Source organism: Panonychus citri, unplaced genomic scaffold, assembly GCF_014898815.1.
Source record: "Panonychus citri isolate SS breed McGregor unplaced genomic scaffold, ASM1489881v1 Contig00092, whole genome shotgun sequence".
Classification (NCBI taxonomy): Eukaryota; Metazoa; Arthropoda; class Arachnida; order Trombidiformes; family Tetranychidae; genus Panonychus; species Panonychus citri.
In genome coordinates, this window is record NW_026515497.1 from 11,545 (window position 1) to 23,795 (window position 12,251).

At 32.3% G+C, this 12,251-nt stretch overlaps 2 protein-coding genes and 1 pseudogene across 2 annotated transcripts; 1 reads left to right on the forward strand and 2 right to left on the reverse strand.

Annotated features, from left to right (window-relative positions):
* Positions 1 to 1,686: 1,686 nt before the first annotated feature.
* On the forward strand, positions 1,687 to 3,583 carry LOC128387516 (acetylcholinesterase-like). Its single transcript, XM_053346722.1, has 2 exons — positions 1,687 to 3,240; positions 3,335 to 3,583. The coding sequence occupies exons 1-2, from the start codon at positions 1,778 to 1,780 to the stop codon at positions 3,501 to 3,503; spliced, it is 1,632 nt and encodes a 543-aa protein (XP_053202697.1). The 5' UTR covers positions 1,687 to 1,777; the 3' UTR covers positions 3,504 to 3,583.
* LOC128387515 (cationic amino acid transporter 2-like) lies at positions 3,545 to 8,370 on the reverse strand. The gene is made up of 9 exons (XM_053346721.1): positions 7,719 to 8,370; positions 7,362 to 7,610; positions 5,697 to 5,852; positions 5,439 to 5,627; positions 4,726 to 5,260; positions 4,459 to 4,646; positions 4,220 to 4,386; positions 4,025 to 4,133; positions 3,545 to 3,949 (listed from the first exon to the last, which is right to left on the reverse strand). The coding sequence occupies exons 1-9, from the start codon at positions 7,834 to 7,836 to the stop codon at positions 3,780 to 3,782; spliced, it is 1,881 nt and encodes a 626-aa protein (XP_053202696.1). The 5' UTR covers positions 7,837 to 8,370; the 3' UTR covers positions 3,545 to 3,779.
* A 627-nt stretch (positions 8,371 to 8,997) lies between these two features.
* Positions 8,998 to 10,410, reverse strand: LOC128387517 (uncharacterized; annotated as a pseudogene).
* Between the last annotated feature and the right edge of the window lie 1,841 nt (positions 10,411 to 12,251).

The window sequence follows — 12,251 nt, forward strand, 5'->3', positions numbered from 1 at the left end:
ATCAGTTCCATATTTAGTCACGATTCGAATCAATTCAAGGGGGATGTTCGAGATCTCTGAGAACTTTTTTCCCCATTCAAAGAGACTCGCCAATGCTAATCCGAGAGTCAACGAGATGGTTGCAAGAGATGAGACGAAATTTGGAGTGATAAATATCATCCGAGCGAAAGTAAATCCAACATCATTTCTTGAGATTCTTAACAAGAATAGATTGACCTGAAAAATGGAGAAACAAAATTTGGATCAAAATTTCTTGCAATTATTAAGGCGTTTAGCTATTAGATTGGAGAAATCAACCTCATTCGAATACCAGAATGACTTTAATTCAAATGATAGAAAGTATATCTCGTTGAATAGTTTGTTCGATAACTGAATCACTCGAATCAAATGGTACGTGATTACGCTAATATACGTTGTCTCACCAATGAATCGTAACGAATTTAGAATCACAAAAGTGAGAGTTTTTTCACGTTCAAAAAGATCTCGAACAATAAAAAGAGATAGACCAACATACATGAAATAGAAACTGACCAATGTAAGGGTGAAAAATTTATCGATATATCGAGTAGCCTCGACTATCTTTGTGTACATTAATCGGCACAATTTCAATTTCTCGAGTGAACTTTTTTCTTTTGAATCTTTTCCGCACCAGGACAATTTAACTAAACATCGTTTATGGACATGAAATGCTGACTCTAGATGAGAGCAAATTTCCAATAGGAATTGTGATTGAATAATCAGGCCAGTTTTATATCCTATCAGGACGATGATGAATAAGATGTAGTGAGTAATATAATTTTCTGAGCCAAGTAAAGCCTCGGGAACATATTGAGTATCAGATTTTGCGATTTCATTGATGATCTCGTACCCGATTGACCATAATATGAAATATTTGATCTTTCTACGTTTCTTCATGATGAATTCATAGACATTTGACTCGTGGCCATGGATTATTTCATTATAACTTTTAACAAACTTTAAAAACAAAACCCTACTGAATAAATAATAGAAGATCGCTAATCCTGTGAAGATGTAATTGAGCTTATGCCAAACAGTTTCCAATTTTCTTAAAGGATTATTTGAATAATCTTTTTCCCAGAAAACTATGTACAGTCCAAGTGTACCTTTGGTGATTAGCATTAAAGATGCGAACACATGAACAAACTGACTCAACTTGTTCCGTCGTAAAATAGACTGGGCAAATGGACTTGACGGATAAATCCATTGATAGATATTTTCACCAAGTTCATCCATGACAACTTGTTCATGTAATGATTGAATATAAAACTGTTTCCTATCGTAGTACATCAAACATGGTCAAGAAACTGTACTTCGTATTTGAACAATTTTCAAAAATTTCTGTCTAACCTCAAAAGCAATTAATCATTCAGTTCGAGTTCAGTTCAGTTCAGTTTAGTTTCACAATAAATCTAATTTGTTACAAAATCCATAGTAACAAAAAATTTACGACTCACATTTGATTTTGTATCAAAACAATCGCGAAAACAAATACGAAAACCAATTCATATTTTTATCTTTCTCAGAATAACAGAATCAATAAAACACAATGTTATCTAATCGACACAGAAAAATCAGAATAAAATCCTTGACTCAGTCAATGGAAAAGCTTATTATCAATGTTATCAATGGAAGTTGTAAACGTTAGTATCTTGGTATTGTTTTAACAATCAGTTTAATTGTCTTTAAAAGGGTCTTTTTATTAATGATACAACCACTCATGATCGTATTACAATCATATTGAATTAAGACAATAACGATGAAGTTGTTTGTATTTTTGTGTATTCTTTTTATTCAAGTATATTTTTCATTATCGTTGGTGAGCATTGATGATCCCCAAGTATCGATATCAACTGGTCTGGTAAAAGGTAAAACTATTTCATTTCGTGGTATTGAAGTTAACCAATTCCTTGGAATACCTTTTGCTGAATCACCAACGGGCCCGTTAAGATTTAAAAAGCCAATAAGCAAAAAGCCTTGGAAAGGTGTTTTGAATGCCGATCAATGGGGACCAGTATGCTCACAACCCGCTTTAATAAACTCTAAGCAAAACAATACCGAAGACTGTCTTTATCTAAACGTCTTTGAAACTTCATCGACTCTTCGTGACCTGAAAAATGGTCTCAACAATTTACGACCAGTGATGGTTTGGATCCATGGAGGAGGTTGGGTTACAGGTTCTGCTAATATACCCGAATGGTATGACGGTACAGTGTTGGCCTCGATGAATGATGTAGTTGTAGTCTCGATAAATTACCGTTTAGGTGTATTTGGTTACTTGTATTTACCCGAATATGATGTGCCAGGAAATATGGGACTTTGGGATCAACAATTGGCACTAAAATGGGTACAAGAAAATATCAGATTCTTTGGCGGTGATCCTAGTAAAGTGACCATTTTTGGTGAATCTGCAGGATCATTTGCTGTCTCCGTTCTTCTCGTTTCCCCACAATCAAGAGGACTTTTCAATCGAGCGATCATGCAAAGTGGTACTATCCATGACTCTGCCTTGACACAGAGGCCAAATTCATCGATACATTTCCTTGAAGCCTTGAACTGTTCATCAACGATAAGCTCTTGTTTAGCCTCATATGAATATGGTGTTGATCCAAAGGTTGATGGTATCTATTTATTACCAGTTATCGGAGATGAATTTATTCCTGATACTCCTGTTAACATGATCAACAATCATGGTGTCGATCCTAATATCAGCATCTTATTGGGAACCGTTGGTTATGAGGGGGCTGGATTTATGGCCGCTAATATTGATCCAATATTATTTGATCCTTTTCATCCTGGAAATTTAACCTTGGATCAAGTTCGTAAATCACTCGATGAAGTTTTAATTTTACGTGATTATTACTCGGTTGATTATGTTATGGAAAAATATTTTTCCAATGTTAACACTAATGATTCAGATGAATTGAGGTTAATCCTCGCAAAGGCAGGAGGTGACATGTTAATCTCTTGTCCGACTTATGTGTTCGGTCGTGATCTTGTTAAAAATGGACAGTCCAATGTTTTCGCTTATTATCAAACACAAAAGCCTCGAAAGTCAATGTTTGGATTTGCTGATGGGAAAACTTGGGTACCGGTAACACACGCGGACGATATTCCGTTTGTTTTTGGCCATTCAATGCAAGAGAATTCGAACTGTGACCCTGAAGAACTGATTATCTCCAATATCATGATGAAAGCTTGGACTCATTTTGCAAGATATGGGTAATAATCATTTTGAATATTTTGTTTTCCATCTAAATTTTGGGTATTAGTTATAAAACTTTTGTCTTATAATATTTCACTTTAATTCCCACAGAAAACCAGGTTTAATCGGTGCTGATGAATGGCCGTCATGGTCAATGAATGATGGCGAAAACATCTTACATCCAACTATCGATTTCAACTCCAAAAAGATTGGTCACTATGATCAAACACCAGTCGATTTTTGCTTCGAAAATTGGCCTTTCCCGGTTGCTAAAAAATAACAAAATTCACTGCGAATTTAATATTCATTTCTTATATTTGATTTCACTTATCAAAAAATATGATTGACATTTTATTTGTATTGAGTGTTTTTCCTGTTTTCTTAATGAGAATATTTTTGGGTCTTTTGCAAATTACTACAATGAAATATTACAGATGAAAGTTAATTATGGTGATAAGATCGATGATTAGACATAGAGAGAGAGAGAGAGAGATACAATTTTGATATTATTTTGAGGATCACAATTTAGATAAGAAACTAATTCTATCTTTAATGTTTATAAATTATTCAGGCGATTGCTCTGAATATCGTCATTAGAAGTAGCCTGAATGATGGGCTGATTTCGATTATTCTGTCCATCAAGTTCATTGCTTTTAGCATCCCGGTCACTTTGGCTTAAATATCCACGACTATTTCTTATGCTAAACAAGAAATATGTGCTCAATCCTAGAGATTAAAATGAGAAATTTTTCAATTATATTGAGCCAAAAACTGCTTATTCAAAAAGAATGAGAAACTTACCGAATGCCATCCAAACAAGGAATCGATACCAAGTACGAGCACTTAAATTGTACATTAGATAGAAGTTGAACAAAGCAGATACAATGGGAAGTGCAGGCAAAAAAGGGACCTAAAATAAAATAAAAAGTAATCGAATATGGTTAATAACTTTCTCTATGAGAACAAGTAGCATTTTGAACTGGGACATTTACGAACCTTAAACGCAAGTTTAGTTTGTGATTGCGGTTGTCGGTTGAGTATAAACAGTAAACAAATGATCAGAGAAAAAGTAACTCCAACAACGATGATTGAAGATAGATCACCAGCCCGTAAGCCCTCAAAGAAGAAAGTTAAACAACCATCAAGAAATAGACAAAGAAGACCTGAAGAAATGAAGAAATGAAAAGTTTAATCGATGAACTAATCAATCAATCGTGATTCGGTAATCAACTTACTCAATGCAAATATTATCATAGTGCTGATCTCTGTTGTTTGTTTATTTGGAACTTTATAACCATCAAGATTGAACAAAATTGAAATAAAACTTGGCTTTGAGTCGATTAATTCATCCTCATCAGTACTATTTTGATACTCGTCAGTCAATTCTTCCTTTGTAACAGAGTAATTTGGATCTTCACGGTATCTAAAATACAGTGGATAAAGGGAACAATTAAACTGATAATAAAGATAAATACGAAAATCGTAAGAAAAAGTAAATTTACCGCAATATAAGTACAGATAAAGCGACCAATGTATAAGCCAAAAGTGTTCCAATTGACATCATGTCAGTTAATTCATCGGTTGTGAAAAGAGCCGCCATTGTACCTGCAAACGTCCCTGCGAACATCGTTGAGAAAATTGGTGACTTTTTAGCTCCTACCGTTGATTTAAAGATCGATGGTATCAGTCCATCCGAAGACATGGCAAAAAGGACTCGAGGAAGAGGGAAAAGTGAACCAAGAAGAGCAGTGGAAAGACTTGTTATCGCTCCAAAAGTAATGATATAAGTAGAACCAGACCAACCTCCACCTAATTGAAAGATATCGGTAAGTGGAGCATTCGAACCTTGAAGCCAATAAGGAGCCATTAAAGTAGATACACTTGCGACACCAAGATATGTCAATAGAATTAAAAACAAAGAAATCGATATGCTGAGTGGAATTGATCTTTGAGGATTTTTGGCCTCTTCTCCGGTCGATGCAATAGCGTCAAAACCAACAAACCCATAGAAACATGTAGCAGCTCCTTTCATCACACCTAAGTAAATTATGGGCGGAAAATTAATCATCACAATTAGTTAACCACAATCATCATGTGCTTTGTAATATTAGTATCAGTCAATTTATTAGATTTAGATTGTCACTTAACACTTTTTAAAAGTATTAATAATAATCAATCTCAACCTGATAGTTCTGACGCAAGTAAATGGAATCACCTTGAAACCCCCATGGGGCGAAACCTCCTTTACCAAAACCAGGAGGAACTTTATGCTTTGGGATGAACCAATTGTTGATATTGGCACGGAAAGCACCAGCAATGATTACAAAGAAAACGGCATAAAGATTGACAACGGTAAATATCGCAGTGAATCCAGTTGATTCTTTCACACCGAAAGAGAGGAGTACTAATTGAGAGAAAAGCGATTATTCAAAACTGTTGTCGATTCTTAGCTTATATTATATGTATAAATTACCTGCAAGAAACATCGTCAATCCGAATGCAAAACCATCAAAGTAACCAGAAGTTCCCGGAATTGGAAGAGGTAAAGTTTCATTGAAAAAATCGGCTATTCTATTGTCGATCAAAGCATCGACATAACCAGAATAACCTCTAGCAACCGATGCAGTTCCTAAAATTATGTAAGATAAAAATTGTCAAATTAGTTGATAATCTATTTCTGTTAATCTGTTGACAGTTGATAATTTTAATCGTTGATGGATTTGGGATGAAAGTCGATGATCGATATGAGTAAATTCTGTAACCAGAAAACTGGATCAAAGCTGCTGGTAATTGCTCTTTGTCTAATTATCCTTGATAATCTTTTATGGTTTAAAGATCAAAATCAACACTCACGCTAGAGGAACAAAAGTGTGAAAGCTCAAGTGACTTTTTCTATGGATAATCTTTTCAATTTAATCCACGTGAACATCAATGTTTTTATTTTTCTAATCAGAACAATTTTAGATTAATTTCATCGGCATTTGTGCTAAAGACGAAGATTAGACTTGATAACAAATCTACGACCAATAAGAAATCATTTAATGAGATAAACCTAAAGCTAACGAAATAAATATCGGTGTCCAAATATAAGAGATACACTTTATTACTAACTGATAAAATCGATACAACTATCGAACCGACATTATATTTACTATTAATATATCAATTATCCATCATTTGAATCATTAGTTTTTGAGAAGAAAAAAAAAGTAAACATTAGATTTGAGAGACAAGGGATCACTTAAATTCGGGTTGACAATCTTTTCCCTATTGCCTGATGATTTAAAGGGAACGATGAAAGAAAACAGGACACGGAAATGACGGAAACAGGGGAAAAGGTTTCAGAACCCAGAGGAGATGCTATTGAGTCTAATTTCCTTGGGTTGCAATAAAAAATCATCGTCATTGATTTTAATCTAAGTTAGAACGATGATCCTCCGAATTGAGGAAAAAAAAGTTTATCAACAATCATGAGACCAAAGGGAAATTAAAATTGATTTGATTAGTTGTGTTTAGTTTACATGATATGGAAAATTGATTGTGGTGATTAAATTAATCAAACTGATCACAACAGAGGTGGGGGAATATACGACATTTATGTAACCATAATTTAAGGATTCGGATTAGTTGTAAATCCTTTTCTCTTTCATTTTCCATCGATAAAATTTAACGATTACTTAATAATGGTTCTTCCAATGGTAATTATGAATAATATCAAATCGATTGATTTACCATCTTGTTTACAAATGAATAACATGTAAAATCATGTCAACCTGAGGTTTCACTTTTAATTAACCAGTAGCTAAGTAATCAAATCAATGGAGAATTGAAAACCTTGTGGTAGAACTAAATTTCCCTAATCACAATCAGTCAATTGTAATAATAATTTCACCATCTATGGAAACCATTTTATCCGATAAAATATAATATTAAGTGACTCAGATACAGACAGATAATAACGTTCTCATTAACTGTACCTTAGATATTGGATTTTGAAACAGAGACACACACACATTAATATTAATAGTTATCAATCAAATTGAACTTTGTATGATTTTGATAAAACTACAATTAGATAATCAGGTAATTGAAAAGTAAAAAGAAAAGTGAAATTAAAAGATCAAAGTTTAATACATACCGATTGCATATTCTAAAATTAGATTCCATCCAATGACGAAAGCCATAAATTCACCGACTGTAGTATAACTATAAATGTAGGCTGAACCCGCTTTCGGGACTCTTGCTCCAAATTCAGCATAACAAAGACCCGCAAATACTGATGCAATCGCGGCGATAATGAATGATATGATTACCGCTGGTCCAGCTTGTTTGAAGGCAACATGACCTGCGAGTACGTAAACACCAAGTCCAAGAGTAGCACCAACACCTTTTAAGAGTAAAATGAAAGGTAAAAAAGAAAACCAATTGAAATAATTGCATATGATTAGTATTCACAATTTAGATTGTGATTGAATTATTGTCAACTTAATAGTACCTAAAGCTGTTAGGTCAAAAGTGTTAAGGCATCGAACGAGTCTCGATTTTGTTTCAGCGTTTTCTTCAATCGGTTTCCGTCTCACTAGTGCCTTGAAAAATTTCTTAACCAGAATCATTGATAATAAATCGAGCTGATTAACTGTTGATTTGTCGCTTTTTAAATTGTGATTATTATCAAAATGATCGTTAACACGACAAGTTAATTGTTGAAATTTCCAATTCGGTCGATGATAAAAACTATTGGTGTAAACACGGCTGATTTAATCAATCGTAATAAGTAATAATTAAAACTAATTAACAAACTTTAAAAGATTATCAATGATTATCCATAACAATTAGACCAAATTTAAACGATGATCGATGTCATAAAGTGTTTCTAACACTGAAACAATTTAGTTCACAATTAAAGTAAGGCAAGAGGCGAACTGATTATAATTGATATCACAATTGATTGGAAAGAAAGAAGAAGAAGAAGAAGTAAACAATTAATTATAAAGAGATTGAATGTTAATTAGAAACAATTAAGTAGAATCAATGAGAGATGATTTCAAAATCAATTTCAACAATTTACTTGATTCACTGTTACAATGAAAGTGATAATCCAACAGTTTAAATTGTGATCATTTGACTGAGGATGTTACTGATTGTTGGTAATTGATTGTTGTACCTCTAGGAAAAAAAAAATTAGGCACGATAATGTTAATTGTAATGATTTAAATCTTCATATCATATCAGCCTCGAAAAGATGATGTGATTTGATTATCTCAATTACAATATAATATCAATTGTAACTTTTGCAATCAAAATATTGAAAGAGAGCAACAAAAACAAGCCGATACTTTGGTAAATAATCAACAATCAATTGATTATCAGTAAATCACTATCAATGTAACTATCAATTAAAATTGATATTAACCAATTAAATGTAAATAAAAGCAAATTAATGTTTATAAAACAAAAATATATACAAATTTGACATTTACAATCAAAAATGTTTCATTACAATTAACGAGGGTGTTTGCTTTTTACCTACTCGTTAATCAGTTGATTGTAACAATTAAATTGTTAACAAGCTTTCCCAAGTCAATGATTTATTAATAATAATATTAAAAAAAGAGACTAATTTTTGATTAAGGGCAAATACAAAACAACTTATCATTGTGACGATAAACAGTTACAATCAATCAATTATCTAATCAATCATTTTTTTTTTCATTAACAATTTGCATAACACTAAATGACATTGATCAATGTTATAATGTATGTAACTAATTCAATCATCGTTTAATTATGGAAACGGGGAAAACACAATTAACTGATCAGTGCGATTTAAATCGGACCAATACAATGTAATTGATTGAAACAATAAAACGATCATGACGTTAGAATTGTTGAGAATAATTTTTTCGACAATTTGATAGTTTATTGTCCATCTTTCTTTAGAATAAACTTGCTAATGCTAATCCAATGGTCAGTGAAATAGTGGCCAGCGATGAAACGAAATTGGGAGTAATGAAAAGTAATCGACCGAATCTAAATCCAACATCATGTCTTGAGATTCGAAGCAAGAAAAGATTTACCTGTGGATATAAAAAAAGTGTACGAAAAACAATCAATGGTCAAGCGTAATTATTGGAAGGGTCACTTTAGTTGGTTACCTCATTTGTGAATTCAAAAGATTTCAAATCAAATGAAAGCGCGTAAACTTTTTTGAACAATTTGTTGGACAATTGATTAACTCGGATTAGGTGATAGGTGATTAATAGTAAATAAGTTGATTCACCGATGAATCTTGCAATGGTTAGAATTAGATTGATGAAAGATTGAGTGGTCACAAAAATTGCTCGAACTATGAAAAGCCAAAGGCCAACGAAAAACAGGTAAAAGGTTAACAAGGTGAGAGTGAAAAACTTATCTGCATAACGAGCAGTCTTAATTATCTTAATGTACATGAGTCGACATGATCTCATTTTCTCTTCAGAACTTTTCCCCCCGGTTTCATCTCCTTTCACCAAGTACCATGGTCTCAGATTATCAAGACATTGATTAAGAACCATGAATGCTGATTCAAGGTGGAAACAAATCTCAAGAATAAATTGAAATTGGCAAATGAGACCAATTTTCGAAGCGATTAATATTATCGCAAATAAAATATGTTTATAAATATAATTTTCTGGGCTAATTAGTGCATCAGGAATGTAGCGAGTGTCATTTTTTGCCACTTCACAGATGATCTCATAGAAAATGGCGTAAACGAATAGAAACTTGATTATCTTTTGCTGTCTAATCAGATAATCAGCAGCAATTTCCTTGTTCCGGTAAATTATCTCATGATAAGAAGATAATAGTTTATGAAATAATCGCCGACTGAACAGATAATATCCACACGTTAATCCAAATAAGATACTATTGAATTTGGACCAAACTGTTTCGTATTTATGAACTAAATTGTTGAAATTATTAGGTGACTCAAAATAGATGATATAAAGTCCGAATAAACCTTTGATTATGAACATAAGAGATACAAATACATGGAGAAATTGACTAAATTTATTTTTCCTCAAAATTGACAAGGAAAATAAACTTGATGGGACAATTGATTTGATTATCATCTCTTGAAAATCAACTGTTGATGTTAACATGTTGATTGAACTTTCAGCAATTAGAATCAACTGATTGTGATTCGTTTTAATTTTAGCCTTTAAATATCTTTAATTAATGAATTTTAACAAACTTTCAGTATCTATTGATTGCTGATCGATAATTCAATAAAATGATGCAACTACATATCAATGCTACAAATGAATTTGATTCAACTGATACATAACAATTAAAAATTTATCAATTTGATTAAAGTAATTGTTTTTTTTTTCGTAAAAAGACTAAATCAGCAAATCAATCGTTTATGAACTACATCAATGTTAGATAAATTTCATTTTGGTTCATCCATGAATTCATGTTGAAGTTTCATGAGAATCGAACACTTTTGTTCAGATGATTTTGATGAAACATTTTGATTATAATAATTGGTGGATAGAGTCAAGAGTTAATTATTTATTCATTCAGAAATTAGAATCAATATTGTGCAATAGTTCAATAGCTTAGAATATGCTATGTGATTAATAATACAAATAAGAGTATGATTGTTATAACCTGATAACAAAATGGAAGAAAAGAATTGAAGGAAAAGAGCGAATATTAGAATCGGCTGCTAATTTACCATCCATGGCCCCATCCGTGTCCCCAATGTTCGATATGTGGAATATAATGATGATGTTCGTTATCGTGGTGACCCCAATTATCGTGAAGAACAATATTGTCACCTTTCTTCTTGTCGGAAGTTAAAACGGTGTGGCTATGTTGATCCTTTAGAACAATATTTTCACCTTTGTTCTTGTGGTCATTTAGAATTGTATGACTGTGTTTATCCTTGATCACAATGTTGGTTCCTTTTTGACCACAATCAATGGTGGAAAAGATGATTGATGAAACAATTAAGAAAACGAAAACTAATTTAGACATCATGTTTACTTTTGTTCGAGAAGTAAGTTCACTTGTGTTGAAAAAGCTCGAATGGTTGTTGTTGTTGATTGTTCGAGATGTTATGAGTGAATGTACTTTTCGTTTCGAAAGTTTTTTATTTTATATTCCTCCGACCCTTTAGAAAGTTACCATACTATTTGACGTTTGTTTGTATCATTAGTTAAAGTTTAAAGATTAATTAAATTAGAAGACAATAACTAACGTTTATAACCATCGCCGAAAATTATATTATCTCTATTGCCTAATTATTATTGAAAGAAGTGGTTGATTTATCTTAAAACAATCAATGTTTGAATAGATAGGATTTCAGTGTTTATCGTTCGAAGTGAATTAAATTTAATCAATCTATCATTATTTCGATTAGAATCAATTAGGTCAACAATTTTAATTATCTCAGTTTATGTAGAACTTGGTGAAAATAGAACGTGTTTCGAGTCGATATTGTAAGCAAAAAAGCCTAAAATCAAATTCAGTTATTGATTGAACATAGAAATCGAAATGAAATATAAAAGGAAGAGATTTTAAAACAAAAAGCACATTCGCTCATCGCATCTTGAACAAGTAACAAGTCGAACAGTCAACGATTCAAGTGAACTTTTTCTCGAACAAAAGTAAACATGGTGTCTAAATTGTTTATTATTTTCTTAATTGTTTCATCAATCATCTTTTCCACCATTGATTGTGGTCAAAAAGGAACCAATATTGTTCTTAAGGACAAACACAGTCAGACAATTTTCAACATTGACAAAAAGGGTAACAAAAATATTATTCTCAAGGATCAACATGGTCACACAATTGTGACTTCCGACAAGAAGAAAGGTGACAATATTGTTATCCATGATAATTGGCACGGTAAGAATAATCATCATTATCATTATATTCCACACATCGAACATTGGGGACACGGGTGGGGACATGGATGGTATTGATTTGCGAATATCAAATTGATTATACTTCATCATGGTATCTAAATTGTTATCCGGTTATA

Coding starts and splice junctions, on each gene's coding strand:
- LOC128387515 (XM_053346721.1), bottom strand. CDS start 7,836: ATGATTCTGGTTAAGAAATTTTTCAAGGCACTAGTGAGACGGAAACCG. Junction 5,628..5,696: donor ATTGACGATGTTTCTTGCAG/GTAATTTATACA, acceptor TCTCTCAATTAG/TACTCCTCTCTTTCGGTGTG. Junction 3,950..4,024: donor CCTTGTTTGGATGGCATTCG/GTAAGTTTCTCA, acceptor TTTAATCTCTAG/GATTGAGCACATATTTCTTG.
- LOC128387516 (XM_053346722.1), top strand. CDS start 1,778: ATGAAGTTGTTTGTATTTTTGTGTATTCTTTTTATTCAAGTATATTTT. Junction 3,241..3,334: donor ACTCATTTTGCAAGATATGG/GTAATAATCATT, acceptor TAATTCCCACAG/AAAACCAGGTTTAATCGGTG.